Source organism: Melanerpes formicivorus, unplaced genomic scaffold (genome assembly GCF_026170545.1).
Source record: "Melanerpes formicivorus ecotype bairdi unplaced genomic scaffold, bMelFor1.0.p_v2 SCAF_1, whole genome shotgun sequence".
In the NCBI taxonomy this organism is placed as follows: domain Eukaryota; kingdom Metazoa; phylum Chordata; class Aves; order Piciformes; family Picidae; genus Melanerpes; species Melanerpes formicivorus.
Window position 1 is genome coordinate 58,318,737 of NW_027142353.1, and position 21,269 is coordinate 58,340,005.

Sequence of the window (21,269 nt, forward strand, 5' to 3'; positions counted from 1 at the left end):
ACAATTCTGGAAGCACCCAGCTGCCTTCTTACCCCTGTGCAATACAGGAGCACTTACCTTCGGAAGACTCCTTCCACGCCACTGATCCCCATTCCATCCACAATGTCCCTGGTTAATCTAAATGGAACAGTCTCTGGTGTGGGAAGGATTTTACCTTGCTCAAAAGCAACCCCTAAATAAAAGGGTAATAAATGTTAAAATAAAATGCTATTAAAGTGTTGAAAACAGAAGGTTCTCTTTCCTGCTCCACTTACCCAGATCTATATGCACGAGTTCTGCCGTTTGTTCGTCTATCAAGATATTCTGAACGTGTCTGTCTCCAAGGCCAAGAATGTAGCCAACTAAACCAAAAAGAAAGCAAGTGCTGAAACCATATTTACATGCCACTACCTGACATCCTAAAAAGTCCCTCACCAGCCTTCTTGTAGGCCCCCTTCAGATACTGGAAGGCCACAATTAGGTCACCTCAGAGCCTTCTCTTCTCCAGACTGAACAGCCCCAACTCTTTCAGTCTGTCCTCATAGGAGAGGTGCTCCAGCCCTCTGATCATCCTCGTGGCCCTTCTCTGGACATGTTCCAGCACGTCCAGATCCTTCATGATAGAGGGGCTCCAGAACTGGACACAGTACTCCAGGTGTGGTCTCACCAGAGCAGAAGGAGAGAATCACCTCCCTTGACCTGCTGGCTATACTTCTCTTGATGCAGCCCAGGATGTGATTGGCGTTCTGGGCTGCAAGTGCACACTGGTGGCTGATGCTGAGCTTCTTGTCCTCCAATCAGCACAACACGTGCAAAGAAAAGCTAAGAGTATTTCTTCCCTCATGTATACATATTAGTCCAGTAAAGTGCAAATGCTCTCCCACAACTCCAAAACAGTAACTGAATGCAACTGCAAAAAAGGGTATTCTCACACAAATGAGTATTACCTACTGCACAGACTTCTTGTCCATTTTTCCCAGTAGAGAGCTTAAGCAAACAATTTCACAGCTTTCAGAAAAAAACCCAACACAAAACCAAACCCAAACTAAATCAAACCCAAAAGAAGCAAGGGCATAATAAAATCAGGGTTTGTTATTGCTGCTATTTTTAAGAAAATCTTTTAACTCACAGTATCAGGTAACCCAGAAAACAAGACTGGACATAACTGAGTCCATAAGTCATAGAATTACATAGAATAAACCAGGTTGGAAGAGACCTTCAAGATCATCGCGTCCAGCCCATCGACCAATCCAACCCACCTAAACAACTAACCCATGGCACCAGCTGGGGCATGCTCAACCATACCTAAACAGTTCCTGAGGCATTTTTTGTCTAAGTTAGTTTTTAAAATCTCCACTCATACAAAGTGTGAGATCTTTCATGTAAGCCTGTTTCAGTGCTTTGCTGTCCTTACATGCAGAAAAACCTCCAAACTCTCTTCCCCTTGCTGCAATTTACACCTGTTAGTGATTTTGTGTTAGCTGATGGACAGCAATACTTCCTACAAGAGTCTTTAATGTGAATTCTGACAATGCGTAGATTTACTTGTCCCCCAGGGATCAGAACTGGGCCCTGTCCTCTTTAACATCTTCACTGATGATCTGGATGAGGGGGTTGAGTCAGTCATGAGCAGATTTGCAGATGACACCAAGTTAGGAGCAGATGTTGGTCAGTTAGAGGGTAGAAAGGCTCTGCAGAGGGACCTCGACCGACTGGACAGATGGGCAGAATCCAATGGGATGGCATTTAACAAGTCCAAGTGCCGGGTGCTGCACTTTGGCTACGGCAATCCCATGCAGAGCTACAGGCTGGGGTCAGAGTGGCTGGAGAGCTCCCAAACAGAGAGGGACCTGGGGGTGCTGATCGACAGCCACCTAAACATGAGCCAGCAGTGTGCCCAGGTGGCCAAGAAGGCCAATGGCATCCTGGCCTGCATTAAGAATAGTGTGGCCAGCAGGAGCAGGGAGCTCATTGTGCCCCTGTACTCTGCATTGATTAGGCCTCACCTTGAGTACTGTGTCCAGTTCTGGGCCCCTCAGTTTAAGAAGGACATTGAGACACTTGAACGTGTCCAGAGAAGGGCAACAAGGCTGGGGAGAGGCCTTGAGCACAAGCCCTATGAGGAGAGGCTGAGGGAGCTGGGATTGTTTAGCCTGGAGAAGAGGAGGCTCAGGGGAGACCTCATTGCCCTCTACAACTACCTGAAAGGTGGTTGTAGCCAGGAAGGGGTTGGTCTCTTCTCCCAGGCAAGCAGCACCAGAACAAGAGGACACAGTCTCAAGCTGTGCCCGGGGAGGTTTAGACTCGAGGTGAGGAGAAAGTTCTTCACCGAGCAAGTCATTCGTCATTGGAATGTGCTGCCCAGGGAGGTGGTGGAGTCACCATCCCTGGAGGTGTTCAAGAGGAGATTGGATGTGGCACTTGGTGCCATGGTTTAGTCATGAGGTCTGTGTTGATAGGTTGGACTCGATGATCCTCGAGGTCTCTTTCAACCTTAGTTATACTGTGATACTTCATTCATTCAGCAATGAAGGGGTGTACAAACAACACGCTGACATCTAAGATAGGATCTGTTCTAGGGTATGCATTCGACTTTCAAATGTCTTCCTCAATACTAAACTGAGTCAGACAAAGAAAATCCACAATCCAAGGAGATGTATTTCTCTTTTAAGAGAGAAAAAAAAATCACAAGAAAAATGCCAGTGCTTAAGAACACATTTCAGCCATGGATAATGATCCCAGTGTGAAGAAATTAGAAGATAAAGCTTTTCAGCTCAGGTAAAAAACATTCAAAGCTACAGATGCAATTATTAAATGTTACAGCAAAACAAAAGAATTGGACAGGTAGAGACCTTAGAAAAAGCCTACCAGAACCTAAAAATAAAACCCACAGCCTAAAACAAAGAAACAAAGAATTAAATCTTGTTGCTCTAGTGCAGACAGGGTTAAGGGGCTGGGGAGGAATGCCTCAGAAATCCTTACAAATCTTTACAAAAATAAAGCTGGTGTTCTTGCTGGTAAATTTATAGATGACACCAAGTGGGGGGCAAGTGTTGATCTGTTAGAGGGTGTCCAGAGAAGGGCAACAAAGCTGGTGAGGGGTTTGAGCCCTATGTGGAGAGGCTGAGGGAGCTGGCGTTGCTTAGCCTGGAGAAGAGGAGGCTCAGGGGAGACCTTATTGCTGTCTACAACTACATGAAGGGAGGTTGTAGCCAGGTGGGGGTTGGTCTCTTCTCCCAGGCAACCAGCACCAGAACAAGAGGACACAGTCTCAAGCTGCACCAGGGCAGGTTTAGGTTGGATGTTGGGAAGAAGTTCTTCACAGAAAGAGTGATTTGCCATTGGAATGGGCTGCCCAGGGAGGTGGTGGAGTCACCATCACTGGAGGTATTTAATAAGAGAACGGATGAGGCACTTGGTGCCATGGTTTAGTTGATTAGATGGTGTTGGATGATAGGTTGGACTTGATGATCTCAGAGGTCCATTCCATTCCATTCCATTCCATTCCATTCCATTCCATTCCATTCCATTCCATTCCATTCCATTCCATTCCATTCCATTCCATTCCATTCCATTCCATTCCATTCTTCTGCTCCCTACTCCCCCTTTTCTGACACTGACAAAGCCAAACAGCCGTTACCTCTGAAATGGTACAAGGACTTCCTTTGCATCACCTAAACCCCCCAATGATATTAATCCAATCCAATACCTATAGAAGATGTAGCCACACTACGAGTGTAGGCCAATCGTTTTTCAAACCAGACAGCTGGATCCAGGAACTTTTCCATGCAGAAATAGCGAAACACAGGCTGAAAGTTCTTGCAGACGTCCATGAAGATGCTGTACTTCGCATCAGAATGTTTTTTCTGCACATCCTTTAAACACATAAGAAATGTTTTACCCATGACTGACTGCTTTGGAAGCAAACTATCTCTTCCTTTGGAAAACCACTGCTCACTCTCCTTTCTCTCTGAGCTGTGATGTCTTTTTTTTTACAGCAATCATTGAAGCACCGATCTGGTTTACTGAACAATTCTATCACCATACAGAACTCGTGGGCTACAAGGCAGGAACAAACCGTTTCTTTGGTTCAGCAGGTGTATGTATTCTATGTGCATGTACAGGTAAATTAATCTTGTCAAGACATACTTCCCCTTGCACTCTGTCCTGGTACCTTTGCTTATTGATGTGGCTGTGAGAAGGTAATTTTGACTGCTTCACATGAAAAAGCTGCACAAAGCCAAAATTAAATATGCTTTTATCCTGCTAACACTACACAGATTTAAAAGGAAATAATGCATTGTGTGATCATGGCTATACAAAGGAACAGGCAAACCTCTTGGCAATTTTGAAACCATATGGTGTAGTGGTTTGTGGAACTAAGCTGGACTGGAACTAAACTGGAAAAGTCTGCAGACCTATGAATTCCATGCCACTGGGTCACATTCATTATTATATATTAAAGTATGGTATATAACTCTGCAAATTCCTCCCTCCCAGTAAAGAATATGAGCCATCTCTTTTCCTTTTCCAGTTATTTTGACTCACCATCATTATTTTCTGACACTGATAACTGGAGTAATCTTTTGGCCTGTATCGCTTGTGAGCTCCCTCTTCGACGTTCACAAGAAACTCCCCAATGGGAGTTGTTCCTGAGCACCACTCAAGAACACCACTTCTCTGAGAAAGGGGAACCACCTGTGAACACAAAAATCACTGCTGCATGGGGGAGGGTTATACACACACAGCTATGAAGATGCATGGTGCAGAGCACGGGTACGTATTTGGATTTGTTTCAAACCACAAAAGACCAAACCATACACCTGACCACAAGATATGTTTTAAATACATAGAATACATAGAATAAACCATGTTGGAAGAGACCTTCAAGATCATGGTGTCCAACCCATCAACCAATCCAACCCACCCAAACAACTAACCCATGGCACCAAGCACCCCATCAAGTCTCCTCCTGAACACCTCCAATGATGGTGACTCCACCACCTCCCCGGGCAGCCCATTCCAATGGGCAATCACTCTCTCTGTATAGAACTTCTTCCTAACATCCAGCCTAAACCTCCCCTGGTGCAGCCTGAGACATATATATACTCATGTAATATATACTCAAGTTTTTTCTACCAAATACTTGCTCTTCTTTTAACTAGCCCACAGAGAGAGCCTTCCACTACATACTTCAGTAGGACTTAATGACTGTATTCAATTTGGATCAGCATCCTGGATGACCTGTGATTCCCAGCAGCTTGCTATGCCTGAATGGGATAATAGAAGCACTGGGCAAACTGCACATAAAGAGGAAACAGCTGGAACTATCATGTAGTAGCTGCATGCACATATTTGGCTTGTCTTAGTCTGCTTCCCACCCTAGGGAGCAGCTACTCACTTGATAACTGGCTGTAACATCAGTTACTGCAGCAGACAGAACCAGCCAGAATGAACAATCTCCTGTCCTTAAGTAGCTATTGCCTGTTGCCTCCAATCTTCCTAAGGAAGTCTCTTTATCTCATAATGCAACCCCCACTCTCTTTTTCCCTGCTCTCAAATGTTTCTAAACACAGAAGAACACGAGTCTTCATCAAAAATGATTCAAGAAATGTGACTTAACTCCACATGTGAACTCTCAAAACTATGCCAGCAATTCAGATAAACTCCTTCCAAGGTTCTGGAGAGCATATTTCTCATTTGTCAAAGACAGGAACTTTTACTTAGAGGCCACTCATTCAGAGGTCACCTTCACAGCTGTTATTATAATCCCAAGCACATAAAGTGAAGCAGGAGGGGAAGTTCCTGTTCAAATACATTTTCTGCATTCACAATAAGAATTTACTCCTGTATTCCCAACTTAACAAAATGAGTTCTGCAGTTCTGCAGGAAGACCCTGGATGGGGCTTGTGGTTTCCACTGCTGGAAATACTGCAAGTCCAAAATTAATGAGCATTCATAAACCCATACGCTCAAGTTTAAGGACTACCAACTTGTAATTCAAGGACAGTACAGGACTTGATTTTGCTTCAATTCGAAGCTCACAGAAAGAAAGCTATGAAGAGTATTTAAATAGATGTTTGGTATCTAATTTTTTTAAAGGATTTGAAGAAAAAAAATCAATTGTAACAATTGCTGTGACTGTAATAATGAAATTACATTGTTTGTTTACTCCATGCCATAAGGAGCAGTGAGTATTTTATTAACACCTAAGTAAATGCACTTTTACGTTGTCTTTGGGTTAAAGAGAGGAGCAGGGACAGACAGACTGAGGGAGTTGGGGCTGTTCAGTCTGGAGAAGAGAAGGCTCCAAGGTGACCTAATTGTGGCCTTCCAGTATCTGAAGAGGGCCTACAGGAAGGCTGGGGAGGGACTTCTCAGGATCTCAGGTAGTGATAGGACTAGAGGGAATGGAATGAAGCTGGAGGTGGGGAGATTCAGGCTGGATGTGAGGAGGAGGTTCTTCACCATGAGAGTGGTGAAACCCTGGAATGGGTTGTCCAGGGAGGTGGCTGAGGCCCCATCCCTGGAGGTGTTTAAGAGCAGGCTGGACGAGGCTCTGGCCAGCCTGATCTAGTGTGGGGTGTCCCTGCCCATGGCAGGGGGGTTGGAACTAGATGAGCCTTGTGGTCCCTTCCAACCCTGACTGATGCTATGATACTATGCAGGTAGCAGCCTTTCTTGGCAGCATTAACAGCTCTGCTGCAGCAGTGGCTCAGCATTACCTTGTATCTGCGGATCGTTAGTTTTCTCTTTCGAGTTTCGGTGTTTTGCTGGAGCAAGGTATTGCACATCTGGAAAACCTGCTGCATAACAGCATCCTGTCTCAGGTCATCACGCCCCTTCAGCAGGAACACAAAAAGCAGTTTAAAGACTACTTCTCACCATCCAACTCCTTGTTCAGCAGCTTAAAAGAAATATTTAAGAAAAGCTTCAAAGACACAAGTTACTCTCCCGAGTAATCACCTGTGATAAAATGCAAGCAGTGATTGTGCTTTTTCTCTGCATTTGGTTTTCTCATAGTGCTCACCTACTTAAGTACAATCATCATTAACTTAAATCATCACTTCTTCTTTTTTCTGGACAAATGTTTGATTTAATTAAGGTATCAATCAACCTGTCTTACAATACCCTTTTCAAAACCAGGAGTCATATTCACCATGTCTAGCAAGCAATCCAGCACACAGCTGAAGCACCATCAGTTGGTACTGCAGTGCTGATCACTGGATGCACATGAAATCATAGAATCAATAAGGTTGGAAAAGACCTCAAAGATCATCAAGTCCAACCTGTCACCCAACACCTCATGACTACTAAACCATGGCACCAAGTGCCATGTCCAATCCCCTCTTTAACACCTCCAGGGATGGTGACTCCACCACCTCCCTGGGCAACACATTCTCATGGCTAACAACTCTCTCTGGCACAGCTTGAGACTGTGTCCTCTTGTTCTGGTGCTGGTTGCCTGGGAGAAGAGACCAACCCCCTCCTGGCTACAACCACCCTTCAGGTAGCTGTAGACAGCAATAAGGTCTCCCCTGAGCCTCCTCTTCTCCAGGCTAAGCAACCCCAGCTCCCTCAACCCCTCCTCATAGGGCTTGTGCTCAAGGCCTCTCCCCAGCCTCACTGCCCTTCTCTGGACACGTTCAAGAGTCTCAATGTCCTTCTTAAATTGAGGGGCCCAGAACTGGACACAGTACTCAAGGTGTGGCACAACCAGTGCAGAGTACAGGGGCACAATGACTTCCCTGCTCCTGCTGGCCACACTATTTCTGATGCAGTCCAGGATGCCATTGGCCTTCTTGGCCACCTGGGCACACTGCTGGATCATGTTCAGCCAGCTGTCAATCAGTACCCCCCAGGTCCCTTTCCGTCTGGCTGCTCTCCAGACAATCCGAACCCAGCCTGTAGCACTGCAAGGGGTTGTTGTGGCCAAAGTGCATGTTCCATGCCTCTCTTTATAACTTTCAAAACCACCCCCTACATTACAGCATATCAGAATTCTCCCAGCAGCTGCTGAGTGCTTACATTCAAAGACAGAATGAAATCAACTGAGTTTGAAGGGAAATAACGTTATTTTTTTCCCCCCAGATTCATGAGTTTCTATGTGTGTATTTTTGACTTTCTTTGAACTGTAATTCTTTTTCTATGGGGAAGAGACTAAAACTAAGATATTTAACACAAAATGCTGATGGCTTTTATTTGCTGTATACTGCAAATTCAGGAGCTGAGACCCCACAAGTCATAGGTCTGGCAGCTGTCAGGTATGTTCCAGAATATTACAAGCACTGTTGAAAAATAAATGGAAAAATATTTCACATGACTATACTTATTATCATATTATTGTTATATTATTTGTATTACTTTGTGATTTCCTTTATTAAAGCATTCCTGAACTGCAAAACCTGACAGTGACATGCAAAACTCCCCTCCCCTTCCAGAGTAATACATGAGAAAACTGACAAGAGAACTTAAAAAGTTCCAACGTGCCAAGTGTCAGAGCTGTCTTTGCAACTGACAGAACCTACCTTAACCAGCTGCCTTCTTTCTTTACCATCTGATCCTACACAATCTATTATTTTAGGCAGATTCAGGCCTCCTGCTAAGCGAAATTCTGGCTTGAAAGACCTTATTGTCACCAAGTTTTCATATTGCCCTGTGGGATCCACCTGAAATTATAAATGAGTTTTGAATTACTATAAATGTTACGTCCATTTCACTCAGAGGAAGTGGTGGTAAATTGTTTACAAACCTCATTAGCAGACTACATGCTAAATACTCCACCATCTAGAAGGACAACAGCCAAAAAGGCTACAAAAACATGCTGAGCAAAGGAGGGTTCTTGATTGCTCTCTGTTCACCTCATTGGTAGAGGGGATGTGGTGCTCCACACTTCCACTAAACAAGCTCTGACACAACTTCAATCTGTCCCAGCTAGCACTCCACTCAAGAAAATGTTCATGTAGAGTGAAGGAGCATTCCTAAAACTGTTTAGTCTACAGGATCAGTGTCCTCATGCCTCAAAATTAGCTGCAAGGAAATATCACTTTAGCTGTTTACATCATAGACCTTTAACTACTTCAGACAGTGTACTGAAGAAAGGCAAAGAAGAGGGCAATAGAGTTGTACACTGGAGCAACACTGAGGGCCAACAGCAACCCTAAAAACAAGCACTACTTAGCCTCTGACATCAAAGAATATAGACCAGGCCTTTAGCTTTTTTGTTTAGTTTTACAGCCTGAGAGACTTCAATGCAGGGAAGCTTGGCTTCGTAACAATTACATTTTAGGTGGCTGGCCCAAAAAGCAACTTCACACCCCTGAAACTGCTATGTTTTCCTAGGTAGAGTGCATGGCATGTAAGAATGAGAGCCTATGCACCCAGACAATCAACCACTTCTGCAAATGGGAATGGATCATTCACCATTACTGAAGAGTAAAAACATGTAAGCTGGCCATTTAGGAACAGCAGAAGAGACATATCCATTAATTCTCACAACTTCCCAGACATTAAGTTCCTCCCTGAAACCCTGAGCTAGCACCTACAAAGCAGGAGACTGAGATTCCCAAATCTTCTCTGATATTTAGGTAGTTTATCACTCTTTTTGCTAATGAAAAACTAGCCTGTGGTAACAGTGGCAAAGCCCATGCAGTAAGCCACAGCAAATCACTATCCAGCAAATATAAGACTTGGGGTCAAGATCTTCTAGAGCCTAAGGAAACCATCTCACCTGACAAAAGAGTACCCTGATAGGCTGATCTGTAAAAACCATGAAAGTTTGATGGTCCTGACTGCCACTATCAAAACACTGAAGCTCTATCTATGACTTGATGTTATAGTACATATCTGTTAGGTTCAGTCACCTTGATTTCCATGGTAGGGACAACAACATCTTCCAAGTTCTTCAGTTTAATAATGGGCTGGTCAGCTGGAATATTTATTCCTTCTGTAATTACAAGGAATCAATAATTTCACATTCAGTACTATATGTTGAAGTGCACAATAACCAGCTTACTTTGCTTTTGGGACCCAAAAGCTCACTGCATCTGTCAAACTGATGAAGATGACTACAGGACAGCTGGAGTTTGCTGGAGTTTCACAGTCACAAACTCTGAGCCTTACAGCCCAAGCAGTGACTATGGCTTTTAATCCAGGATCGGTTCTACAATTACCAAAAATAGGACACAGTGCTAGTAGAGTATCTCCAAGAAAATAAAATCCACCTCCACTATCAGAAACAAAAATAATTTTTCCAAGACTTACTTCTTTGAGATTTCCATGGAGTAGCATCTACATTTGCTAATATGATGTAGGCATCACACAGCGCTTCAACATCTCTAACCATTCGAGCTCTCCTTTTCCTTACGATACTGATTATATTGCCAGCAGCCTCCATTCTGTCCTTAAAAATGGAACACAAATACCTGAACTTGAAAATTACCCTTTGTGAGATTTAAGATGCACCATAACATGCAGTCAAGTAAGTACAATGGAGATAATAGAACAGAATAATAGAATAGAAGAATAGAATAATAAACCAGGTTGGAAGAGACCTTCAAGATCATCGCGTCCAACTCATCAACCAATCCAATCCACCTAAATAACTAAACCATGGCACCAAGCACCCCATCAAGTCTCCTCCTGAACACCTCCAGTGACGGTGACTCCACCACCTCCCTGGGCAGCACATTCCAATGGGCAATCACTCTCTCTGTATAGAACTTCTTCCTAACATCCAACCTGAACCTCCCCTGGCGCAGCCTGAGACTGTGTCCTCTTGTTCTGGTACTGGCTGCCTGGGAGAAGAGACCAACATCCACCTGTCTACAACTTCCCTTCAGGTAGTTGTAGAGAGCAATAAGGTCATCCCTGAGTCTCCTCCTCTCCAGGCTAAGCAACTCCAGCTCCCTCAGTCTCTCCTCATAGGGCTTGTGTTCTTATGAAATCAGCAAAAGCTACAACAATAGACAGCTCTTTGTGATATGAACAGAAATAATGTAAAGAAACATTCACTTCTCCAGGCAAAGTGCAAAAAACCTGCAAACAAAAAGGGACAGGCATTTTTGGATTTTCTCCACCATCTTCCTGCTTCTGTTATTTCTTTCCAACTCAAGAAAAAGCCTGGATGCATAAGGCAAAAATCTGACCATGCATCTGTCTGTGCCGAACTCCGAGTAACTTAGCTGAGCTTAGCATAATCCTACTCCTAAGGGTGGGACTACAAAAAAACCCTACAAATCTGAAAGAAAGTAGAAAAATCCCCACATAAAAATGTGGTGAAAAATTGTAAGTTGGGGATTCAGGAGGGTAGTGGCAAATAACCATCCCAGGCCTATAGTGATGGGGAAGAGAAGGGGCATTCATCTGGATAGGATAACAAAGACAGGTTCTAACAACAATTAAGCAGTAACATTAATGTGAAGTCACAATTCAGTGTCACCCTGGGGAAGAGAAGGGGCATTCATCTGGATAGGATAACAAAGACAGGTTCTAACAACAATTAAGCAGTAACATTAATGTGAAGTCACAGTTCAGTGTCACCCTGGGGAAGAGAAGGGGCATTAATCTGGATAGGATAACAAAGACAGGTTCTATCAACAATTAAGCAGTAACATTAATGTGAAGTCACAGTTCAGTGTCACCCATCATTTTTCCTCCTGCTCTTTCTGAGCAGAAGTCAGCTGATGAGCTCTAGACTAAAATGCTCCTTTTATTTCCCCCCCTCACTTTTTAAAACAAAATGCCAGGACTGAATGTGATTATTAGAAGAGAATTTTTTTGTAGTTACCACATCAAGCTGGGAGATTTCTTTTGGTGCATTTTTAATTAATTTATTTCTTCTTGTTGCATCTGGTTTTGTGAGGAGTTCATCTTTGTTTGCATTTGCCAAAGCCAGTATTACAAACAAGGTATGATGTGGATGATCCAGCGAAATTCTAGACATTAACTGTCAAGAAAACAGAAACATCCCATTACTGAAAACTCTGAAGATTAAAAACATTACTTAATGTTTTTTAACTTCTGATGTTCCTAATAAGAAACAAAAAGTAATGCTTGGATGGTGTGCCCACAACAAAAATACATTCAAACTATATTCCTGTACTGGCAGAAAACTGTTCTTACACAACTAGAAAGCCAATTGAATAGCAAGGAAAAAAGTCCCCAACCCTCTCCCCTCCTCCCCACACTATGGGGATTTTGCATCACACGTTTTTGCTACACTTTTGTCACCCACATAACTCTTTTAGCTGTAACTGCACAAAGGAATGTACATATTGAAGTCCACACTACTAAGCCAATCAAGGTATCTTTAGATACAAAACCCATAAATTACATTATTCAGAACTCCATGAAAGCCTAAACCACCCATCATCTTGGTTCCCATCCGAGCAGCCAGCTGGTACATCAGAGGCAAGAATTTGTATGAAGGGATCTTCTCTGCATTTTTCTGTAGGAAAGAAAATACAGTTAGAAAGCTGCACTGAACACCAAAAAAGACCATGGGAAAAAAAAATCATAAAATCCCAGGTAAAGGCTGGCAATTGTGGTTTTGCCTGGGTGTTTTAGAAGAACAAAACACCCAAGAGTAATCATTGCTGTGTGATCAGATGGCAATCCAGTATCACGCTGGCCTGCATTAGATAAAGTGTGGCCAGCAGGAGCAGGGAAGTCATTGTGCCCCTGTACTCTGCAGTGGTTAGGCCACACCTTCAGTACTGTGTCCAGTTCTGGGCCCCTCAGTTTAAGAAGGACATCGAAACACTTGAATGTGTCCAGAGAAGGGCAACAAGGCTGGTGAGAGGCCTTGAGCACAAGCCCTATGAGGAGAGGCTGAGGGAGCTGGGGTTGCTTAGCCTGGAGAAGAGGAGGCTCAGGGGTGACCTCATTGCCCTCTACAACTACCTGAAAGGTGGTTGTAGCCAGGAAGGGGTTGGTCTCTTCTCCCAGGCAACCAGCACCAGAACAAGAGGACACAGTCTCAAGCTGTGCCAGGGGAGGTTTAGGCTCAAGGTGAGGAGAAAGTTCTTCACTGAGAGAGTCATTCATCACTGGAATGTGCTGCCCAGGGAGGTAGTGGAGTCACCATCCCTGAAGGTGTTCAAGAGGAGACTGGACGTGGCACTTGGTGCCATGGTCTAGTCATGAGGTCTGTGGTGACAGGTTGGACTCGATGATCCTCGAGGTCTCTTCCAACCTTAGCGATACTGTGATACTGTGTGATACAAACTTGTCAAATTAAAATGCTAAATTAAATTAAAGTACATTGGGAATTGCAGCACTCTCTGATGAAAAACTAACTGATGAGCTATGGTTTTGAGGGAAAACTCAAGGTGGTACAGATGAAAGCAGACTGCACAAGACTGTACTTCATGTTCTGGAAACATGGAAAGAAGGAGAACAAAGATGGGTAATTTAATGTCAAGGCATAAGGAAAAGCAGCAGCAGACCTTCATCATTTCATTGACTCTCTCAACTCCAGAATTTTCAAGCCATAGGGAACAGAGCCGGAAGATCCACATATCATGTTCTTCTCCACTTAGCAAACAGCTGATGTAGTTTTCCACCGCTTTACACAAGAAACGTTTACGGTCCTCGGTCAGGGCATGTATAGCACACTCATCCAGTTCAAGTTCTCGCTGAACCTTCACTGTGTATCTATGTGAACAGACATTTTTCAACAATAAATTATCATTTAATGGACATAGAGCTAGGCTGTCCTTAGTTCTCTTGCTGATTTAAAGTTTTTTAAGCTTGCTTTTTTATGTGTACAAGCACAAGAAGAAGAACTGAGAAACCAAATCGTGGGAGCTGTTCCTTTGGTGTATGCCCACACAGACTCTAAGTAAATTTGCAACCAGTGTCTGTTTTCTTTTTAATGGTTTAATCTCAAAATTGGTGGAAATGTGAATATCCAGTGTGGAACATGTGTGCAAAGCTTTCACGTTCCAAGAGCTGAAGCACAATTTTTGATGCTTAGTTGCAATTGCTCTTACTAAATCCTGTAAGAATTCTGTATTAAGATGAATTTCACTCTTTCACCAAATACAGAATGGACAAAAAAACTCAAACTCTTTCCTTTTAACTGTGGAACATTTTATCTGTCAAATGAACTGAACAGATCCAGGAAATAGCTGTGAATTCTGGTCCACAATCACTCATACTGTTTAACTGCTCTAACACTCTTTGGCTTAGTTTGGGCCCACGATGTCTAGCACTCTCCGAGACCATGTTCAGAAACAATTCACAAACTACTCTGAAGGGTTAAACTTGGAGAGCAGAGCTCCAAGCACCATCAAGGCTAATAGGACTTGGAGCTCTGCTCTCCAAGTTCAACCCGTCACTACTCCTACAGGTTTGGCCACTGCTTTTCAGAGAAGAAAAAAATCCAGCTGCGGAGGCTTGAACCACGCTGTACCACCAGCCCAGATAATTAGTGAAGATGGAGCCTTTGGTAGCTCCATACTAACCACCTCTCCCATTGAATGCTCACCTATTTGTCTGAACTCTACGCTCCCTGAGGAGACCAACCTCCTCCTTGGCCTTCTTCAGTAGTGCCTGCTTGTTTTCAAACTCTGAGGATTTCATGTAATTCTCAATGCGCTGGTACTGACTATCTGAGAAACGAGCCAGAGACAAGAAAGCCTTCATCTTTCCTTTCTTCAGCTCATCACTGCTGTCTCCATTCTGGCTTGCAGCAACTTCCACAGCCTAAAAAGGAAGTTACAGTAATGATAAGATTGATGATTAGATTACTACCGTTGCATAATACTCAAATTAAACCTCATTATCGCAGAGAAACTGAATGATTAAGGTTGGAAGGGACCTCTAGAGATCATCTTGTCCAACCCCCACACTCAGGCAGGATCATCTGCTCAAACAGGTTATTTAAAGTTCCCTATGATGAAACATATAATGCACACAAAATGAAACCTACCAGGCTGAATGCTTTTTGTCTTACCTGAATTTAATCTTTGAAGAGAGTTTCAGTGCAAACAGTCAAAAAGATTAACCTGTCTGAAACAGTTGTAATAACCCCACAGGAGTCTCCTGCATCTATCATCATTTAAAGCAACTAGATAGGAAGTTTTACAATAGTTTGACACCCTTGTATCATAAGACAAGGACAAAAATAGAAGACAGTACAAAAAGTTCAAAAAGGAAAGAAAATGATATGTGGAAGTCATTGAATCAAATCAGCTAAGTGAAGAAAGCATTAAGAGGGGAACAGAGAAAAGCAGCTAGGTAAAGTTTCACAAGTTAGCATGAAATGAAAAAATGCAGAGTGAATAAATATTAATAAAATAAATGTACTAACAGCTAAAAAAAACCCCACAACAGTACTTTGAAACACTAGAACAAGACTTTCCAGCTCCTGGAAAGAGGGATGTTACAGATACAACACCCATACTGAAAACATGATAAGTGAACAATCTGTCCCAAGAAGGAAAGGGTGGAGTGGAACAGGAGAGGGAAACTGGACTTGTAGCTGTAACTGCCAATATTACACAGAAGTTTCAGTGTGAATCCTGCAAAGCCATATTCTCAGTATTTCCTAGGATGACAGTGTTATACAACAGTATGTGAAACTGCAGGAATTCTTAGGCTGGATGTTAGGAGGAAGTTCTTCATGGAGAGAGTGATTGCCCATTGGAATGGGCTGCCTAGGGAGGTGGTGGAGTTGCCATCACTGAAGGTGTTTATGAAGAGACTTGATGGGGTGCCTGGTGCCATGGTTTGGTTGATTAGACGGTGTTGGATGATGGGTTGGACATGATGATCTTGAAGGTCTCCTCCCCTCCCCTCTCCTCTCCTCCCCCCTCCTCTCCTCCCCTCCCCTCCCCTCTCCCTCTCCTCTCCCTCTCCTCTCCCCTCCCCTCCCCTCCCCTCTCCTCTCCCTCTTCCTCCTGTATTGAAAAATTTACTTGCCATTTCCACACCAGGTTTTAGCACAGCATTATCTCAAAGACCACACATTTCACAGACTGGACACACCTTTTCTAAGTATTTCTGCATGATGACGGTAGGGTTTTCCAAGCATGTTTCTGCTAACCAGGTTCCACATAGCCTCAGGCACTCTGTGTACACCAATTTCAGATGAGGATCATTCTCAACCTTTGAGAAAGCAAGTATGGGGAAAAAAAAGAAAAAGAAATGGGAAGCATCAAACAAAAATACCTTTTGCATACAAGGCAGGCTGCTTATAAAGCTTTTAAACCCTGAATCTAATTCAATTATTTGGGCCTATTACATGTTATGTATCTACAGTCATTTACCATCCACATCTACAGCAGTCACTAACCAAAACTCACACTCACACTCTGTGTTAAGACTACAGGAGGGCAAGTATTATTTTGGAATACCTGACAGTCTGAACAATGAAAAACAGAATAAAACAATGACAAAATGTAACCAAAATCAAATAAATCCACAGCATGTTTCTGGAACTGTAGTTTCTAATATCCCTATTTAGCCTGAAGTGCCAAGGTACACTCTGTAGGAAGTATTTGGGAATTGTGATAACTATGTCCAATCATTACATTTTTCAAAGAGATCTTTACAGAATGGGCTGCCCAGGGAGGTGGTGGAGTCACCATCCCTGGAAGTGTTCAAGAGGGGATTGGACGTGGCACTTGGCACCATGGTCTAATCAAGAGGTCTGTGGTGACAGGTTGGACTCGATGATCTTTGAGGTCTCTTCCAACCTTAGTGATACTGTGATACTGTGATACTTAAAAGTGCTGTGAGAAGATGACAGAACATCCAAAGGACTTCCCTCCAGATTGGAAGCTCACCTTTAACTGTACAGTGGGACAAGTTTCCAAAGTAGTTTTACTATAGGATACATACTGAAGACCACCTGATCAAGAGAGTTAACACTGACTGAGACACTCGCTTTGAAAACCCTCTGTGACAAGGTGTGACCATTCAGATTTTTTTGCTATCAGACACTTTGAAAGTACAAAAGAGATTTAGCATAACATTGCAGACAGCTTTCAAAATTTTTTTACAAGGGAGAACTTCAGAAAATGCAAATGTGATTCTACATTGTAGCCAGGTGGGGGCTGGTCTCTTTTCCCCGGCAACTAGCAACAGAACAACAGGACACAGTCTCAAGCTGTGCCAGAGGAGGTTTAGGATGGATGTTAGGAAGAAATTCTTCATAGAATGAGCGATTGGCCATTGGAATGGGCTGCCCAGGGAGGTGGTGGAGTCACCATCACTGGAGGTGTTTAGGAAGAGACTGGATGGGGTGCTTGGTGCCATGGTTTTATTTATTAGATAGTGCTAGATGATAGTTTGGACTCGATGATCTCAAAGGTCTTTCCAACATGGTTAATTCCATTCCATTCCATTCCATTCCATTCCATTCCATCCCATAAATTTACACATTATGTTACACATACCTGAAACCAATCTGCATCTAATTTTTTTATCATCTTTTTAAGAATACTCAGTGCAAGACTCTCTTCTTTCTTAGCCCAGAAAACCTGAGCTTCTTCTAGCTGCCATTCGGAAACTCCACATCCTTCTGGATTGTATTGTTTGATTTGAAACATAGCTCTTTCTGGAAGCTGAAATGAAAAACAAACCAACAACATTATGAAGAATTCTTTAAATGAAACACCTGTATCTCACAGCGAGTTTTGGTTTTGAACTCTGATCTTCACTTGTCCTACTTGTGCAGCATATTCTGCCAGCCCAAAGCTAGAATTTATTTGCAGAGATTAAATTGGTTTTCTATATACTTCCAGAAAATCCTGATCTGCAGTAAAAATAGACTATGGAACTATAAAATAGACTATAGGACTAGGGGGAATGGAAGGAAGCTGGAGGTGGGGAGATTCAGGCTGGAGGTGAGGAGGATGCTCTTCATCATGAGAGTGGTGAAGCCCTGGAATGGGTTGTCCAGGGAGGTGGTTGAGGCCCCATCACTGCAGGTGTTTAAGAGCAGGCTGGATGAGGCTCTGTCCAGCCTGATCTAGTGTGGGGTGTCCCTGCCCATGGCAGGGGGGTTGGAACTAGATGATCCTTGTGGTCCCTTCCACAATGATACTATGATACTATTGTTGATAACTGAACAGCACGAGCTCCAAAATAAAGTGTCAATGTTTAACATTTTAACGTACTTGGAGGTATAAAGTTATAGAAGTGCTTCAATCAGTAGCTATTGAAATACTGGATTTGTATTTTTAGCTTAGTGACTATTATTACATCCTAAGAGACTGCAGAAAAATAATCAGAAAACAGGAACCACCATACACAAATTCTTTTGTATGCCCACCTCTTCACTTTTAGGTGTGAAATCACACTGTCATTAATTAGTAAACTGATACCACTATGGCAGTACAAAGAGCAAACTATCTTAACTGTATCAAAGCCTGGGATGAAAATGCATTTTTGCAACCAAATCATTAAAACTTTTAAATAATCAAGGTAAACAATTGCACTGTAAGAATGGCTGTAAATGACAAGGTAAGTCTGGGTTATCATCCCATGGTTTGAAAGACTTTGAAGGCCTAGAAATATGCCCCAAAGCTTGCAGATGGCCTACGACACTGAAGAGACTGGAACTGTAATGTTTCCAGAAACACACTGACTCCATCTTTCAGAACTTCCTAATCTTGTGCCAACAATATGGCACATCAATTTGAACCTTCTGCAACTGAGACTCAAGGTGGAAAAAAATTATCTCCTGCTGAGGCTCTTACAGGACATCACTCTCCTCATAGGGCTTGTGCTCAAGGCCTCTCCCCAGCCTTGTTGCCCTTCTCTGGACGTGTTCAAGTGTCTCGATGTCCTTCCTAAACTGAGGGGCCCAGAACTGGACACAGTACTCAAGGTGTGGCCTAACCAACGCAGAGTACAGGGGCACAATGACCTCCCTGCTCCTGCTAATACTATATATACAGATGCAATGGAATTCCTTCTGCAGCTTTACTCTGGATCACTAAAACAGAATGATGCAAGTGAAAGTTGAGTGTATGAAAATACATCAAAATCAAGCAGCAGAGCTGTAAGAATCTTCTTCACTAAAAAAAATTCATTTTTATACTACCTTCATCATACACTTACAGTTATGAACAAAAAATGCCCATAAAGACAATTTCAGAAGTTGTTCTACATAGATAAGTCTTGTACTAATTGACTCATAGAATGAACTGAGAATAGAATCAATCCATCACTATCTCCCCTGAAATTTGTTACCTGTGTGTTTTTAGCAGTTCTTGCTAGTCTAGAGAGCTCCACAAGATGTTTGGTTAGGATGTCTTTAATACATTCTCTTTTGATGTTTTCGCTCTCCTTTTCAAGTAAGATCTCCAAAACTACAGTGCGCAGAGCCATGATAGGTTCCTGGAAACGGAAGTCACTGTCCTTGAGAAGCTGGGACTGTCTCTGCCATTTCAAATAAATATCATTCAGTTGCTGAGTAGTAATGGATCTGCAAATGTACCAAAAAACAAAACAAGACCAGTTATTAATTCTTGATTAATATGACTGAAACGCAAGATGAGTAACAAAACTGAACTACCAGAGTAGTTCACCATCTGCAGTTTAATACCAAGAAGCAGTCCATGAAACCCTACAATGACTAATTTGCTTCAAGATTTAACAGACTTGAAGATCAAGAGATCAACATTAGTAAACTACCTGAAGGGAGGCTGTAGCCAGGTGGGGGTTGGTCTCTTCCCCCCAGGCAACCAGCACCAGAACAAGAGGACACAGTCTCAAGCTGTGCCAAGGGAGGTTTAGGCTGGATGTTAGGAAGAGGTTCTTCATAGAAAGAGTTATTGGCCATTGGAATAGGCTGCCCAGGGAGGTGGTGGAGTCACCATCACTGGAGATGTTTAGGAAGAGACTGGATGGGGTGCTTGGTACCATGGTCTAGTTGATTAGATAGTGTTGGGTGAGAAGCTGGACTTGATGATCTCAGAGGTCTCTTCTGGTCTGGTCTGGTCTGGTCTGGTCTATTCTATTCTATTCTACTCCTATTCTATTCTATTCTATTCTATTCTATTCTATTCTATTCTATTCTATTCTATTCTATTCTATTCTATTCTATTCTGTTCTATTCTATTCTATTCCACTGTAAATATTCTCTATTAAGCATCAAAACCTGTGGGTAATGGTGCAACAGCAAAGCAAAGCAAATCACATTGAAACATTGGACTACTTAAAAGATTAGACAGCAAGGTTGTTGTTATATTATATAGGTTGTATAGGGATTAATACAAGAATAAATTCCAAACTGTGATGTTGTAGGTGTGTAGGTTATCTCTATAGGTACTATTTTCTTAGGGAATTCATCAGCTGCAAACAGCAAAGGTTCATGATGACCTGGATATGATAAATGACTGTAGGTTGACTATTAAGCTACCTAATTGATACAGCTATAGCAGAAAAAAATAATCAATTTCAATAGCACTACAGGGATAAAGAGAAGAGAAGAGAAGAGAAGAGAAGAGAAGAGAAGAGAAGAGAAGAGAAGAGAAGAGAAGAGAAGAGAAGAGAAGAGAAGAGAAGAGAAGAGAAGAGAAGAGAAGAGAAGAGAAGAGAAGAGAAGAGAAGAGAAGAGAAGAGAAGAGAAGAGAAGAGAAGAGAAGAGAAGAGAAGAGAAGAATAAATACCTTCCTATGATTAAAAAACAATGTTAAAGTGATCCATGAATAAAATGATTCAAACAGAAACAACTTTTAATGTCGCTATGAGCATTATCAAGGAAACATAAAACAGTTTAAAAAAGCAATCTAGAAGAGGATGACTCAGTTACTTTAGTAAACCAAAGGCTAGGAGTATGCCAGGGAACTTAAAAGGGTAAGAAAACAATTACCTAAAATGCAATGTTGGCATAATATCAAATAATTAATATTCAACCACAAATATATTCAGGCTGGAAATAAAGACAACTTAGATTGGTCTTCACATAGTCAAGTTAAAATCCATATAATTTTAAGATGAAGTTTGAGATGCTCATGAATAAAAAGTATTGAGGTAACTTTATTGTTGTGCTCAACCTGATTACCAAAATTCCTGAACACTGAGAAAGGAGTATGAAGCAAGCTTAAAAAAAATACCTGGAGAACAGCAGACCTATATTTTCCAACTCTCCAATTAGCTGCAGTCTGCAAAGTGTTGGATATAATGAATAAACAGACTCAAGACTGCCTTTGCACAACTCTTCTACTTCATTCACTCTATGGATTTAATAGAGAAATATGAGTTATTATTTTAATACCCAGAAGTAATTCAAAATACCCATAATATATTTCCATACAGTGACTAGAAGGTAA

The 21,269-nt window shown here is 42.3% G+C and overlaps 2 protein-coding genes across 3 annotated transcripts in view; one reads left to right on the top strand and one right to left on the bottom strand.

The window, feature by feature from the left end:
* POGLUT3 (protein O-glucosyltransferase 3) overlaps positions 1-4,475 on the top strand; it is a 47,194-nt gene extending 42,719 nt beyond the window's left edge. The window contains exon 9 of the transcript XR_010988098.1: positions 3,978-4,475. The gene's annotated coding sequence lies outside the window, so the exon portion shown is untranslated. The remainder of the gene's footprint in view (positions 1-3,977) is intronic.
* ATM (ATM serine/threonine kinase) overlaps positions 1-21,269 on the bottom strand; it is an 83,891-nt gene that overhangs the window by 7,506 nt on the left and 55,116 nt on the right. For both annotated transcript variants that reach the window (XM_068144622.1, XM_068144632.1), the window contains exons 45-60: positions 21,054-21,173; positions 19,186-19,420; positions 17,385-17,552; positions 15,973-16,092; positions 14,471-14,688; positions 13,428-13,635; positions 12,314-12,427; positions 11,768-11,926; positions 10,243-10,381; positions 9,843-9,925; positions 8,508-8,648; positions 6,705-6,821; positions 4,528-4,677; positions 3,689-3,854; positions 255-341; positions 58-172 (exon numbers count right to left, since the gene is read on the bottom strand). In XM_068144622.1, the coding sequence (XP_068000723.1) occupies positions 58-172; positions 255-341; positions 3,689-3,854; positions 4,528-4,677; positions 6,705-6,821; positions 8,508-8,648; positions 9,843-9,925; positions 10,243-10,381; positions 11,768-11,926; positions 12,314-12,427; positions 13,428-13,635; positions 14,471-14,688; positions 15,973-16,092; positions 17,385-17,552; positions 19,186-19,420; positions 21,054-21,173 (2,340 nt within the window). The remainder of the gene's footprint in view (positions 1-57; positions 173-254; positions 342-3,688; positions 3,855-4,527; positions 4,678-6,704; positions 6,822-8,507; positions 8,649-9,842; positions 9,926-10,242; positions 10,382-11,767; positions 11,927-12,313; positions 12,428-13,427; positions 13,636-14,470; positions 14,689-15,972; positions 16,093-17,384; positions 17,553-19,185; positions 19,421-21,053; positions 21,174-21,269) is intronic.